General features: G+C 54.6%; 1 protein-coding gene across 1 annotated transcript in view; it reads left to right on the top strand.

The window, feature by feature from the left end:
* LOC311312425 (putative E3 ubiquitin-protein ligase HERC1) overlaps positions 1 to 15,495 on the top strand; it is a 53,599-nt gene that overhangs the window by 26,225 nt on the left and 11,879 nt on the right. The window contains exons 40-57 of the mRNA XM_084442378.1: positions 319 to 532; positions 1,134 to 1,303; positions 2,680 to 2,763; positions 3,266 to 3,452; positions 3,649 to 3,776; positions 3,947 to 4,155; positions 4,549 to 4,817; positions 4,963 to 5,015; positions 5,309 to 5,515; positions 5,663 to 5,828; positions 7,116 to 7,335; positions 7,850 to 8,075; positions 8,172 to 8,437; positions 8,973 to 9,100; positions 11,050 to 11,174; positions 11,338 to 11,550; positions 12,075 to 12,202; positions 13,103 to 13,302. Coding sequence (XP_084298504.1) covers positions 319 to 532; positions 1,134 to 1,303; positions 2,680 to 2,763; positions 3,266 to 3,452; positions 3,649 to 3,776; positions 3,947 to 4,155; positions 4,549 to 4,817; positions 4,963 to 5,015; positions 5,309 to 5,515; positions 5,663 to 5,828; positions 7,116 to 7,335; positions 7,850 to 8,075; positions 8,172 to 8,437; positions 8,973 to 9,100; positions 11,050 to 11,174; positions 11,338 to 11,550; positions 12,075 to 12,202; positions 13,103 to 13,302 — 3,193 coding nt within the window. The remainder of the gene's footprint in view (positions 1 to 318; positions 533 to 1,133; positions 1,304 to 2,679; positions 2,764 to 3,265; positions 3,453 to 3,648; positions 3,777 to 3,946; positions 4,156 to 4,548; positions 4,818 to 4,962; positions 5,016 to 5,308; positions 5,516 to 5,662; positions 5,829 to 7,115; positions 7,336 to 7,849; positions 8,076 to 8,171; positions 8,438 to 8,972; positions 9,101 to 11,049; positions 11,175 to 11,337; positions 11,551 to 12,074; positions 12,203 to 13,102; positions 13,303 to 15,495) is intronic.

Raw genomic sequence — 15,495 nt, 5'->3', positions numbered from 1 at the left:
GGAAACTCAGCCCAGAACCGTATGTCCAATCTACAGTACACTAGCGTGCCCTCTTAAAGCCCCGGTAAGTAAATTAATTTATTTAGTTTTTGTTTAGGTCAGTCAGTCAGGGGCGCTGTCATATAGCAAACTACCTAAAAAAAAGTTAAAATAACCATGCAAAACTGTATTCACTTTTCAATCGGGGCCTTTGAGTACACGCCGAGTCTTCTTCAGACATGTCCGGGCTACGAGCAACACTCACGCGGTCGCATTTCAGCCGCGGGCCGCATCAGAGCCTTGACCGTCCGTCCGTCCGTCCGTCTCTCCCCTCTCCAGAGTCTGGCCACCACTCGTCCTCCCAGCCCGTGTCCAAGTCCTCCAGCTCCGTGTCGCTCTACAGCACGGGCTCCGAGGGCACGCACGTCTTCGGCCAATCCAGCGGCGCCTCCGCCTCCTCCTCCACCAATGACCTGGCGGCGTCGCTGCTCACCGCGCTGCAGGCGGACGGCCTGGACAACTTCAACCCCTTCCTGCCCATCAACCTCCTGCAGTGAGTACTGTTCAGTGTTGACACGGGAGTGGACAGCGATTGACAAACACTGGTCCTATTCGGGGAAACACACACACACACACACACACACACACACACACACACACACGCACACAGCGGGGGGGCTTACTTTCCACTGACGGGGTGTTGTTACTGCAGATCTATGTCAGTCAACAGTAGCAGCGTCAGCCCCACAGAGGCCCAGGGGATGGGTGAGTGTGTGTGTGTGTGCATGTGTGCGCGTGTGTGTGTGTCCGTGTGTGTGTGACTGACCGTTCTCTGTCTAACCTTCCTAAGGCTGTGGTTGCACAGCTCTGCCTGCCTTGACTGACCTGACCTAGCTAACCGGCCGGTGGCACCTGTCCGCTTCCCAGCGCTGAGCAGACACACAGTACTCCAGCAGCAGCAGCGCCCGCCCGGGAAAGCTTAGATTTGAACCCGAACGAAGAAACTTTTTTTTTCCCCTCCCGGAATAACGAGCCTGGCCCCTCCCCTCCCAGCCTCTCCCGCCCCCCTGCTGGACTCAGCCTCTCGCAGCCTCACGTTGTGTGCATGGGCGTCGTGGTTCCACTACCCTGTGTCGTGTGTTGGCTCCCTCTAGGCGGATGGTGCTAGCGCGGTTCCCCACGCTGGCCGGCCTGGTTCATAGCCCCCCCATGCTGCACCCAGGCTTCAGCTTGGCCAGCTCTGCTTCCTGTGAGGCCTTCACAGAGCAGCAGACCAGCTTCCTGGAGCCGGGGCCCTGCAGCACCCAGGCCAGGAGCAGTATGGGTAAGATCAACACGCTTAACTCCGTACGGGGGTCAACCGTCAACTAGGAGGAGTCGGGGGGGTCAGCTCAGTTAGGATTTAGCCAATTCAGGAGCCTAATGCGCTTCTGGTGTGGATCGGCATTGATTTTCGACGTTCCCTTTCTTCAGTAGACTGGAAATGAATGCCATTTCGTTCAGGGAGTTGGGATTTCAGATCAGTCGCTCAGCACTGCACTTCTAGTAGATGGATAGGGTTAGGGTTAGGGTTAGGCGTTCACCTCTACGGGTACTGTCTGTTTGTTCTGCACGGTGTGTAGTGTCTAGCTGTTCATTCATTACCATGGTTCGTCTGGTTTGCTGGGCTCGTTCCCAGGGAAGCATGTGGCATTACTGGTTCTAATGAATGGGTTTGTGGAGTTGACATGAAGAGCATGAAGTCGCAGTTTGACTCAAATGCTTGAATGGCACCATGGACCACCCTTAACAGGTGTGTGAGGATTAAAGAGAGAGTCTGGCATTTTGGAACTAGGGCCTCATTTTTGTCTTACCCTTAATATTGTTGATTGATGGAGAACTTTTTCAGTTGATTCCATGTCATCCCTCGTTTGGGCGTTCACACCATGCTAATGATGGCGCAATTGAACCAAATTGGCTAGCATTCAAAGAAAACTCACGTATAAACACTCCAAACAAATAAGAATAGCCAGATAAACTAAACTCCTCATAAAAGTCAGACATATCCCTTTCGAACGTGGCCATTGCAACGTCTTGTGTTGACAGTAAGAGAATAGTCCACTCTTCTGTTCGTTGTTGTCGTGAAGACGATAGTACCAGCTGGTTACCTATCTCAAACAAATGGGTTCAACGATAGTTGGACTTCAAAAATGATGGTATAAAAACTCAAATGAGCCCCTGACAGATTGTTCTCATATTTGATTTGATTTGGGTGCACTGTGGAGTGTTGTCTCACTTCCGTTCGATTGTGCTAGCATTAGCATTAGCATACCGTGAACTTCCAAACAAGGGACACCATGTAATCAGCTGAAAGTGATTCAATAACTTCAATAACTAAGTCAGCAACATTAAGGACAAGTCGAAAATGACAAAAAATCTCTGGACAGGACCTTTTAGGGCCTTTTTAATGGAGCCTGAATGAAAATGTACCCAGTTTATACATCAAATCTTTAGTGTACCATGCTCAGTGAACCTGGGTCGGCCTCTGTCTACAATAAATGATTATTATTCCATAGCCTGCATCTAAACATCATACTGTATAAACTGTAGGAAACCATAGCCTAGGACACTCACATGGCATTTTCATGACACATTTATGGCTTGTTGTTGTTTTTTTTGTTTTTTTTTCTATACTTTCTTTTTTTTCTCCTCAATCTCTAGAACGGCCTCAAATGTTTGTCCCTGTACGCTTGCTAGAAATGGGGTTCTCTATGAGGCACATCTACAGGGCCATGGAGGCAGCAGGTACCGCTGTGTGTGACGTCGCCTGTCTTGTGCTTTGTATGTGTGGGTACTGTGGGCTGGTTATTTGAACGGGTTTCATTTTCTTGCACCCTGCCCCCCCCCGCCCCCCCCTCCCATAATGGCTTTTCTGTGAGAGCAATGAGGCTTGGAAAGCATTTCCAATTAGTGAATTCGATTGGCTCTGGAAATATATACAGTAGGTGTTTCCTTTACAGTGGGAAACCATATTGGAGCTGATGCTTCCTGTAGCTCCAGAGTCCAAGCATGCGTGAAACAATCACACTGGTCTAAACATGGTTCGCCATGTTAGACTGCATCCTCACTTTCTGACTCTCTTGCTTGATAGTCCCACCCTCCCATCTCCTTTCTCTATAGCATCATCGTTTGTCTTTATCTCCTTCATGAATCTCACAATCTTACGCTCTATCAAGCGGGTAACTCATCAGCCTACTGTCTCTATGGCTATTATTGACCCCCCCCCCCCCCCCCCCCCCGATCCTAGGGGTCACAGGTGAGGTGGACTCACGGACCATTGAGGTTCTGGCCAGCTGGATGCTTGAGCACCCCCTGAGCGAGGCGCAGCACGCAGGCGAGGGCCAGCCACCGGGCGACGCCACCGACACGCCCTCCCCGGACGGCCCGGAGACCGTCCAGTGTCCCGAGACGCCCGCCAGTGAACCCAGTGACAGGTCTGTAGGGAAAGGGGGCATTAGGGGGCTACGGTGACATGTGTTTCGGGCCAAATGTGTCCTAGCGCTTGGTAGCACACCCAAGGTCCAAGTGTACTTCATATTGCATGAGCACGAGCTGCCTATCTTAGACCGGAGCAGTTTGAGATGCGGCGGCGTGGGGAGTTTAGTAACTCTGCTCTGTGCTGCGTTGTAGTCTGCTGGCAGGCCTGGACCTGGTGGAGAGGGAGAACTTTCTGGACGTTCACCTGACCAGGAACCGACCTCCTCCGGCCCGACGGCAGCGCTCCGGCCTGGGACAGAGAACCTCCTTCAGGAGAGCCGGTCAGAACCTCGGGGGGGGGTCCCCGAACCTTGGATCTGCAGAACCTAGTCCTTTCAATGGAACCTCTTCACTGAAGATGCTTTTTATAATGCACTTGGGATGTGTTAAGTTATTACAACGCTGAAGATTTTCTCTTTCGATTCTATTTCTCTCCCATCTCTCCCTCTAGACTCTCCGTCGCCCAATCCCATCCCCCCGTTGTACAGGCAGGACCCGGGGGTCTCCGATTGGCCGGAGCAGGTGGAGACGCACCCCTACGCGGCGGAGGAGGAGTCGGAGCTGGGCTACATGGACGACCCGTACCACGAGGAGCCCTACGAGGAGCTACTGACCCCGGAGTTCATCAGCTCCGACACGGACACCCTCTGGATGGTGGAGGTAACCGCGCGGCAGGTCAAACACAGCAGGTCACTCCCCCGTCCAGGTCTGGTCATCAGAGGTGTGGCGTCCAGAAGCTTAGTACAGCAAGGACAGGTGTGTGAAGACCCTCAGTCAGTCAGTCAGTCAGTCAGTCAGTCAGCCAGTCAGCCAGCTATTCAGTCAGTCAGTCAGTCAGTCAGTCAGTCAGTCAGTCAGTCAGTCAGTCAGTCAGCCAGCTATTCATTCAGCCAGCAAACCAGTCAGTCAACCAACCAACCATTCAGTCAGTCAGTCAGTCAGTCAGTCAGTCAGTCAGTCAGTCAGTCAGTCAGTCAGTCAGCCAGTCAGCTAGCTCAGACTGTGCGTCGATGTCATCATCCATCCATGCCCCCCCCCCCCCCCCCCCCCCAGGGCGGAGAGGAGCACCACGAGCACCACGTGATGGTGGAGTGCGAGCTGTGCAACACCCTCACCCTGCAGTTCAACGGCCACATGAAGCGCCTCCACCCGGGCTGCGGGCAGAGCGCCGGGCGCCGGGGCTACCGCAGCACCGGGGCCTACGTGGACGGCTGGCTGGGCGGCGAGTGCGGCTCGGGCAGCCCGTACTACCTGCTGTGCAGCGCGTGCCGCGAGAAGTACCTGGCCGCCAACCTGGGAGAGCCCGGCTCCAAGCAGGACAGGTGAGGGTCAGAGGGCCCCGTTTGTGAGAGGCCCTCAGAGGCCTCCGTCACACTGCTAGGGGTCAGGTTCAAAGTGTACGCCTGTAGATGTGTGTGTCTGTTATCGCTCGCCGTCGTCACGGTTTCTCTTCCCTCCCCTCCCCAGAATGAAAGGCCTGGCCTCTGATCTGATTGGTCGATTGGACAGTACCTCTGACGGTAAGGCCTGGACCTCCCCATAGATCCACTCTGTGGCTCTCTGTTATATTTACATGGAGAACACCCACGGTTTAAAATAGTGCGGTGCAGATTTGATTGATTGATCCTGATGTACTGTGTGTGTCTGTGTCTGTGTCTGTGTGTGAGTGTGTATGTGCGTGCGTGCATGCGTGTGTCTGTGTGTGTGTGTGTGTGTGTGTCTCTGCGTGTCTGCGTGCTGTGCGTGTGTCTGTGTGTGCGTGCGTGCGTGCGTCTGTGTGTGTGTGTGTGTGTGCGCGTGCGTGTGTGTCCAGATGACTGGGAGCTGGGCCACCAGGAGGACAGTGACGCTGGCAGGCTCACAGGTCTGGAGGACTTTGGGCTGCTGCTGAGGCCTCTGGGGCTGACGGAGAAGAAGCTGGTCCCTGATCCCATCTCCTTCGCCGAGCCGGACCCTCTGGGCGCGCTGGTCCACAGCACCAGCAACACGGAGAGGGCCCTGGTCCAGAGAGGTACTGACCGTAACGCACCCCGGGCAGCGACAAGGTGGCTAGCACTCACTCGATGCCGAGCTAGTTATTTTTCAAGGCCGATCTGTTCATCGTTTCACACACACTTGAAGGCAAACCCCAGAGAAACGGGATTGTTGTGGTTCCTGCCGTGTCCAGGGACGGTCGGTGGCGACCAGAAGGGCCCCCTGAGTCTGGGGGAGCAGGCCGCCTCACTGCGGGACCCCCAGGACAGGCTGCAGGCTCTGAGGAGGGTGACCTCCACCGCCCAGGTCCTACTGGCCTACAGCATGGTGATGAGAGCCCTCTCCCATACCTCCTCCAGGTACCTACCTACTGTACCCATCTGCCTTCCCTCCTTCCTACCTGTCTCTCTACCTACCTACCTACCTACCTACCTTCCCTCCTTCCTACCTGCTTCTCTACCTACCTACCAACCTACCTTCCCTCCTTCCTACCTGTCTCTCTACCTACCTACCTACCTACCTACCTTCCCTCCTTCCTACCTGTCTCTCTACCTACCTACCTACCTACCTTCCTACCTGTCTATCTACTTATCTACCTACCTACCTACAGTACCTACCTACCTACCTACCTACCTACCTACCTACCTACCTACCTACTGTACCCATCTGCCTTCCCTCCTTCCTACCTGCCTCTCTACCTACCTACTGTACCCATCTGCCTTCCCTCCTTCCTACCTGCCTCTCTACCTGCCTCTCTACCTACCTCCCTACCTACCTACCTTCCCTCCTTCCTACCTGCTTCTCTACCTACCTACCTACCTACTGTACCCATCTGCCTTCCTTCCCTCCTTCCTACCTGCCTCTCTACCTGCCTCTCTACCTACCTCCCTACCTACCTACCTTCCCTCCTTCCTACCTACCTACCTACCTACCTACCTACCTTCCTACCTACTGTACCCATCTGCCTTCCTTCCCTCCTTCCTACCTGTCTCTCTACCTACCTACCTACCCTCCTTCCTACTGTACCTGTCTCTCTACCTACCTACCTACCTACCTACCGTCCCTCCTTCCTACCTGTCTCTCTACCTACCTACCTACCTACCTACCTACCTACCTACCTACCTTCCCTCCTTCCTACTGTACCTGTCTCTCTACCTACCTACCTACCTACCGTCCCTCCTTCCTACCTGTCTCTCTACCTACCTACCTACCTACCTACCGTCCCTCCTTCCTACCTGTCTCTCTACCTACCTACCTACCTACCTACCTTCCCTCCTTCCTACCTGCCTCTCTACCTACCTACCTACCTACCTACCTACCTACCTACTGTACCCATCTGCCTTCCCTCCTTCCTACCTGTCTCTCTACCTACCTACCTTCCCTCCTTCCTACCTTCCCTCCTTCCTACCTGTCTCTCTACCTACCTACCTTCCCTCCTTCCTTTCTATCTACTTATCTACCTACCTACTTATCTACCTACCTACCTACCTACCTACCTTCCTTCCTTCCTTCCTTCCTTCCTTCCTACTTGTCTACCTACCTACCTTCCTACCTACCTACCTACTGTACCTTTCTTCCCTCCTTCCTACCTGTCTATCTACTTATCTACCCCCCTCCCTCTCTCTGTCTCCCCCCCTCTGCTGTAGTGCCTCAGTGTGTAGTCAGTCCAGTGGGCTGGAGGCCTTGGGCCTGGCAGACATCCGTACCCTGGTGCGTCTGATGTGCCTGGCGGCGGCGGGGCGTGTCCAGCAGGGGGCCGGCGAGGGCAGCGACTCCGCCCTCCTCAGCTTCCTCAGCTCGGCCATCGGCAGCCTGGTCTCCCACAGCGCCAGCGCCTACCGGGAGCTGGTCGACATCTGCACCCAGGTCACACACACACACACACACACACACACACACACACACACACACACACACACACACACACACACACACACAGGCTGGTGGACATCTGCACCCAGGTCACACAGCCGTCTTAGACTTAACACACACACACGCATGCATGAACACACACACACACACACACACACACAGGCTGGTGGATTTTTGCAGCCAGGTCACACCGCTGTCCTAGACTTTTCACACACACACACACTCATGCATGCACACACACACACACACACACGCACTCACTCACTGATTCACACGCACGCACACACACACACACACACACACAGGCTGATGGATTTCTGCACCTAGGTCACACCGCTGTCCTAGACTCTTCTATGCAGCTCAACATGTTGCGATAGCAGTTTTCCGTTATCATCCTTCCAAACACCCTCATCCAAACTGATAGAGATGTAAAGAGAGCATCCGTTTGACTCCGACTCATCCTTTTGTACGACTCATCCCGTCACACCGTCACCTCTCCCGTGTGTAGGACCTGATGGCAGTCGCCACCGGGGTGACCCTGGGGTCCATCAGCGACCCAGCGCAGCGGTCCCGTCTCAAGGGGGGGTCCCAGCAGCAGCAGAGGGACTACAGAGACCTGACCCTGTCCCTGATCCCCCCCACCTTCCTGGTGACCCAGAGCCTGGTGTCGCTGCTCACGGAGAAGGGCGTCCGCTACCGCTACACCCCGGACCGGACCGACCACGAGACCAAAGGTACGGCGCGGCCCCCGGGGCCCCCGGGGTCCGCGCCGACGGAGGCGAGGCCCGACCGGTGCCACCTTCTCGCCGCGCCGTCTCCCGTCGGTCTAGATGCGGGGAGTCCGGCGACGGGCGCGGTTCCCCCTCCCCTCCAGGCGGGGGCGAGAGTGGGCCCCCTGGAGCTGGCCAACGCCCTGGCGGCCTGCGCCCTGTCGGCCCGGCTGACCAGCAAGCACCGGCAGTGGGCGGCCCAGCAGCTGGTCCAGGCCCTGGCCGTGTCGGAGAGGGACAACCCGGCGCGGCCGCAGACCTACAGCGACATGGCCGGCGACCTGCGCAAATGTCCCCTCAAGAAGATGGAGGGGCACCACGGCAGGGTACGGGGACTCACGGAAAATCACTCGGTTTTACCGCCGTCGTGACAGATTCCGGCCTGTCGTCGCTATCGACGGGTCTGCGTTCTATCTTGGCGTCGTTGAGGGAATTCGCCCGTTGACGGGCCGTGATCCGGCTGTTAGGGCTGGGTATCGATTTGAAGTTCAAGAATCGATTCGATTCCAATTCACAAGGTTCAGAATCGATTATCACGATTCAATTCGATTCGATTCAATATTGATTCGGTTAGTGTTACTAAAACCTGTTTTGTTTTGCTGTAACCTTAATTACATGACTGACAAGTTATGCAACACATCAATACTCGGGCTGGGTATCGATACTGATTTCCAAAAATGAATGAATGAATCATTGAATGAATTAATGAACTATTCATTCCTTCATTTATTCATTCATTCATTAAATAAAAGATCGATTTTGGGATTCATGAATCGATTCGGAATCATTTGATTCAGAATCGATTCAGAATCGATGAATCGATTTTTGAAACCCAGCCCTACCGGCTGTTGTGTGTGGCAGGTGACCAGCTGTGTGTGGAGCGGCGAGCAGGGCGTGCTGGCCACCGGGGCGCAGGACGGGACCGTGCGTCTGTGGGACGTCACCCAGAACAGCACACACCATCAACACACCCTCTCCTGTAGCATCAGGTACGAGACCCACACACACTACCCCACACACACCATCAACACACCCTCTCCTGTAGCATCAGGTACACTACCCAACACACACCATCAACACACCCTCTCCTGTAGCCTCAGGTACGAGACCCACACACACTACCCAACACACACCATCAACACACCCTCTCCTGTAGCCTCAGGTACGAGACCCACACACACTACCCAACACACACCATCAACACACCCTCTCCTGTAGCCTCAGGTACACTACCCAACACACACCATCAACACACCCTCTCCTGTAGCCTCAGGTACGAGACCCACACACACTACCCAGCACACACCATCAACACACCCTCTCCTGTAGCCTCAGGTACGAGACCCACACACACTACCCAACACACACCATCAACACACCCTCTCCTGTAGCCTCAGGTACGAGACCCACACACACTACCCAACACACACCATCAACACACCCTCTCCTGTAGCCTCAGGTACGAGACCCACACACACTACCCAACACACACCATCAACACACCCTCTCCTGTAGCCTCAGGTACGAGACCCACACACACTACCCAACACACACCATCAACACACCCTCTCCTGTAGCCTCAGGTACGAGACCCACACACACTACCCAACACACACCATCAACACACCCTCTCCTGTAGCCTCAGGTACGAGACCCACACACACTACCCAACACACACCATCAACACACCCTCTCCTGTAGCCTCAGGTATGAGACCCACACACACTACCCAGCACACACCATCAACACACCCTCTCCTGTAGCCTCAGGTACGAGACCCACACACACTACCCAACACACACCATCAACACACCCTCTCCTGTAGCCTCAGGTACGAGACCCACACACACTACCCAACACACACCATCAACACACCCTCTCCTGTAGCCTCAGGTATGAGACCCACACACACTACCCAACACACACCATCAACACACCCTCTCCTGTAGCCTCAGGTACGAGACCCACACACACTACCCAACACACACCATCAACACACCCTCTCCTGTAGCCTCAGGTACGAGACCCACACACACTACCCAACACACCCTCTCCTGTAGCCTCAGGTACGAGACCCACACACACTACCCAACACACACCATCAACACACCCTCTCCTGTAGCCTCAGGTACGAGACCCACACACACTACCCAACACACCCTCTCCTGTAGCCTCAGGTACGAGACCCACACACACTACCCAACACACACCATCAACACACCCTCTCCTGTAGCCTCAGGTACACTACCCAACACACACTACCCAACACACACCATCAACACACCCTCTCCTGTAGCCTCAGGTACGAGACCCACACACACTACCCAACACACACCATCAACACACCCTCTCCTGTAGCCTCAGGTACGAGACCTGCACGGCACCCACACACAGTACCCAACACACACCATCTGTTCAGACTTAACACCCGTACAGCTGTACCCAACCCACACTAGCTGTTCAGCCTTAACACCCATACAGTAGTACACACCCCATACAAGAGTACACTAGCTAGTTCAGAAGTACCCAACCCGTACAAGAGTACACTAGCTAGATCAGACTTACACTCATACAGCAGTACTCAACATATACAAGAGTACACTAGCTAGATCAGACTTAACACCCATACAGTAGTATGCACGCCATACAAGAGTACACTAGCTAGTTCAGACTTAACACCCATACTGTACGGCAGTACCCAACCCATACAGAGTACACTAGCTAGTTCAGACTTACACTCATACAGCAGTACTCAACATATACAAGAGTACACTAGCTAGTTCAGACTTACACTCATACAGCAGTACTCAACATATACAAGAGTACACTAGCTAGTTCAGACTCAAGCAGTACCCAACTCATAAATGAAGGTAGCAGGGCGGTAGCAGTAGGTATAACCTCTGTCCTGCCCCCCCCCCCCCCCACCCACCACCCTCAGTGAGGACAGACAGAGCTCAGAGAGGGCCGGCGGAGCCCACCTGGTGTCCCCGGTGTACTGGAGCGTAGGGGGGACCCTCCTCGCCGTCTTCCACAACAAACTCATCAACATCTGGACCGTGAACGGTTCGTCCGCCTGACCCGCGAACACCATTCATTTCCAAAGGGTTTCATAGTCGTAACGCTGCGTGAACGCGTCCTGTGTTCCGTTCTGTTTTTGTCGCCCCCCCCCACCCCGTATCTCGATCTTTGATCTCCATCTCTCCCCACTCCCCTCCGCACTCCCCAGGAGCCCAGGCCCACGTGGAGAGCCAGGCCTCCTGGGTGACGGCGCTGTGCTGGGCGCAGGCCCGCTGCTCCTTCCCCGCCGGCCAGGACGGCCCGCCCCCGGAGGAGAGCCTGCTGGTGGGCCGGCTGGACGGCTCCCTCTGCTGGCTGCGGGTGGCGGCGCACGACCTCCGCACCGACAGCACCGAGCTGACCCGCTGCCACAGGAAAGAAGGTGAGGAGGAGGAGGAGGAGGAGGCGGAGCGCCTTCTCACACTCCCCTCTGACCGAACGTACGGAGCTGAGCTGAGCGCCACCGGTCTGCTCACGCAACCGTACATGTTCTGTTGGATCGTAGATGAATTATGGTAAACGGTGAACGGACTGCACTTTTATAGTGCTTTTTCTCCAGAGCGCTTTACAATGGCCTCTCGTTCACCCATTCACACACACACACACACACACATTCACGCACCAATGGCGGCGGCTGCCGTGCACGGTGCTAGCCTGCTCTTTGGGAGCAATTTGGTGTTCAGTGTCCAAGGACACTTCGTCATATGGACAGGAGGAGGCGGGATAGGAACCGCTGACCCTGCGGTCATTGGGCGACCCGCTCTACCTACTCAGCCACAGCCGTCCCTGTGGACCTGGACGATATGTGGTTGATATGTGGTTGATATGTGGTTGATATATGGTTGATACATGGTTGATTCTGTATGTATCTGACGTGTGGTTAATGGGTCTCTATCCCCTCCCTAGCCCCTCAGTGTGTGGCATGGTACAGTGTGGACAAGCCCTTTGCTGTGGGCTACCCTGACGGCAAGATCCTATTGGCCACGGCTGGACCCTACGAGCTTGAGAAGCCCCTGCTGCTGTCTGCCTTCCCTGTTAGTCAACCACCTGCACTCACTTACATCCACAAAGCGTTGTGTTGAATACTACCCATGACAAGCTTAAGATTTAACACAAAACAAAAGACTTGCTTCAATCAGAATCGCTCCTCTCTCCCTCTCCCCTCTCCCCTCCTCTCTCCCTCCCCCCTCCCCTCTCTCCTCTCCCCCTCCTTCCCTCACTCCTCTCCTTTCTCTCTCCCCTCCCTCCTCTCCTCTCTCCCTCATCTCCACTCCCCCTCCTCCTCTCTCCCTCCCCTCCTCTCCCCCTCCTTCTCTCTCCCCCCTCCTCCCTCCCCTCCCCTCTCTCCCCCTTCCCCCCCTCATCTCTCCTCTCTCCCTCCTCTCCACTCCCCTCTCTCCCTCCTCCCCTCTTCTCCTCTCCCCCTCCTCCCGTCCCCTCCTCTCCCTCTCCTCACTCCCCTTCCCCCCCTCATCTCTCCTCTCTCCCTCCTCCCCTCTCCCCCTCCTCCCTTCTTCTCCTCTCCCTCTCCTCACTCCCCCTTCCCCCCCTCACCTCTCCTCTCTCCCTCCTCCCCTCTCCCCCTCCTCCCTTCTTCTCCTCTCCCTCTCCTCACTCCCCTTCCCCCCCTCATCTCTCCTCTCTCCCTCCTCCCCTCTCCCCCTCCTCCCTTCTCCTCCTCTCCCTCTCCTCACTCCCCCTTCCCCCCCTCATCTCTCCTCTCTCCCTCCTCCCCTCTCCCCCTCCTCCCTTCTCCTCCTCTCCCTCTCCTCACTCCCCCTTCCCCCCCTCATCTCTCCTCTCTCCCTCCTCCCCTCTCCCCCTCCTCCCTTCTCCTCCTCTCCCTCTCCTCACTCCCCCTTCCCCCCCTCATCTCTCCTCTCCCCCTCCTCCCTCCCCCCCCTCATCTCTCCTCTCCTCCCTCCCCTGCCTAGGAGAGCGTCAGTGCTGTGAGGTGGGACCCCACCGGTCACCTGCTGCTGTCCACGGGCCGGTCCGAAGTGGTGAAGATCTGGGGGCGCGCCGGGGGCGCCTGGGTCACCCTCCACTCCCTGTTCCACACGGGCACAGTCAACACGGCAGACTGGTGCCCGCTGGCGGGCAGAGGCCCGGACCCCAGGCTCATGATGGCCGTGTGAGTTTAGCTCAAGAGTGTGCCTGTGTGTTATGCTATAGTCTGTATCACGTTTCGGTAGCTCTCTAAGGGGGCGATCACACCTGGAAAAGACGCTAGGAACGCGGACGCTTCAAAGACGCTCGAACGCTTGAAACGCCCGGGCCAAATATGACGATGACGAAATGGCGCTTCTCGCGTCTGACGCTCAAAAGTTGTTTTTTTGTTATTCAGCATCTACAAACGCGCGTCAAAACTGACGCGCCTGCAAGAAAAGACACTTGAAAGACGCCCGTCGAAAAAGACGCCGGAACGCCAGTCAGACGCGCCGTATCATAGGAAATCAATGGTTTTACTAGCGTCTCGTTTCTAGCGTCTTTCCCAGGTGTGATCGCCCCCTAACACGAGGAGCACGGAGCGTGTTTAATAGCAGTAACCGCTAAGGCGCGCGCTCATGGGCGTCGGGTCCTTCAGCGTCAGGTCCTATCGTCCTCACTAATGGCTCATCAGTCTCCATCTCAACAGCGCACGCACCTCCACACGCCATTGCTAGATTTTATGTTGAAAAATTTAAACGTAACAATGTAGTAGATTCCTGACTTTTTAGGGGAACAAAATAATCATGAATGCGAAAAATATTATAATGATATAATAATATAACATTTCATAGGTTTCCCCTCTGGGATAAATAAACTATATTCTCTGGCTGCCTGCCTGGCTGTCTTATCTGTGTCTGTCTGTCTGTCTGGGTCTGTCTATCTGGTCTTTCTGTCTGGGTCTGTCTGGGTCTGTCTGGTCTGTCTGGGTCTGTCTATCTGGTCTGTCTGGGTCTGTCTGTCTGGGTCTGTCTGGGTCTGTCTGTCTGGTCTGTCTGGGTCTGTCTGTCTGGGTCTGTATATCTGGTCTGTCTGGGTCTGTCTATCTGGTCTGTCTGGGTCTGTCTATCTGGTCTTTCTGTCTGGGTCTGTCTGGGTCTGTCTGGTCTGTCTGGGTCTGTCTGGTCTGTCTGGGTCTGTCTGTCTGGGTCTGTATATCTGGTCTGTCTGGGTCTGTATATCTGGTCTGTCTGGGTCTGTCTGTCTGGTCTGTCTGGGTCTGTATATCTGGTCTGTCTGGGTCTGTATATCTGGTCTGTCTGGGTCTGTCTGTCTGGGTCTGTCTATCTGGTCTGTCTGGGTCTGTCTGTCTGGGTCTGTCTGGGTCTGTCTGTCTGGGTCTGTATATCTGGTCTGTCTGGGTCTGTATATCTGGTCTGTCTGGGTCTGTATATCTGGTCTGTCTGGGTCTGTATATCTGGTCTGTCTGGGTCTGTATATCTGGTCTGTCTGGGTCTGTATATCTGGTCTGTCTGGGTCTGTATATCTGGTCTGTCTGGGTCTGTCTGTCTGGGTCTGTCTGTCTGGTCTGTCTGGGTCTGTCTGTCTGGGTCTGTATATCTGGTCTGTCTGGGTCTGTATATCTGGTCTGTCTGGGTCTGTATATCTGGTCTGTCTGGGTCTGTATATCTGGTCTGTCTGGGTCTGTATATCTGGTCTGTCTGGGTCTGTATATCTGGTCTGTCTGGGTCTGTATATCTGGTCTGTCTGGGTCTGTATATCTGGTCTGTCTGGGTCTGTATATCTGGTCTGTCTGGGTCTGTATATCTGGTCTGTCTGGGTCTGTATATCTGGTCTGTCTGGGTCTGTATATCTGGTCTGTCTGGGTCTGTATATCTGGTCTGTCTGGGTCTGTATATCTGGTCTGTCTGGGTCTGTATATCTGGTCTGTCTGGGTCTGTATATCTGGTCTGTCTGGGTCTGTATATCTGGTCTGTCTGGATCTGTATATCTGGTCTGTCTGGGTCTGTATATCTGGTCTGTCTGGGTCTGTATATCTGGTCTGTCTGGGTCTGTATATCTGGTCTGTCTGGGTCTGTATATCTGGTCTGTCTGGGTCTGTATATCTGGTCTGTCTGGGTCTGTATATCTGGTCTGTCTGGGTCTGTATATCTGGTCTGTCTGGGTCTGTATATCTGGTCTGTCTGGGTCTGTATATCTGGTCTGTCTGGGTCTGTATATCTGGTCTGTCTGTCTGAAAATGGCTGGACGACATTGTGTTCCCGAAACAATCTCCATTACAATGGAGAAATATGTGCAGATTGTTGCCAAACCATTATTTTGTGTCAACGGTTAGTGTGAGCAGCTCCCACAAACATAATATGTTAATAATAATAAT

The sequence above is a fragment of the Borostomias antarcticus genome (assembly GCF_949987555.1).
Source record: "Borostomias antarcticus genome assembly, chromosome: 8".
NCBI lineage: Eukaryota > Metazoa > Chordata > Actinopteri > Stomiiformes > Stomiidae > Borostomias > Borostomias antarcticus.
This window is presented reverse-complemented; position numbering and strand designations above follow the sequence as displayed.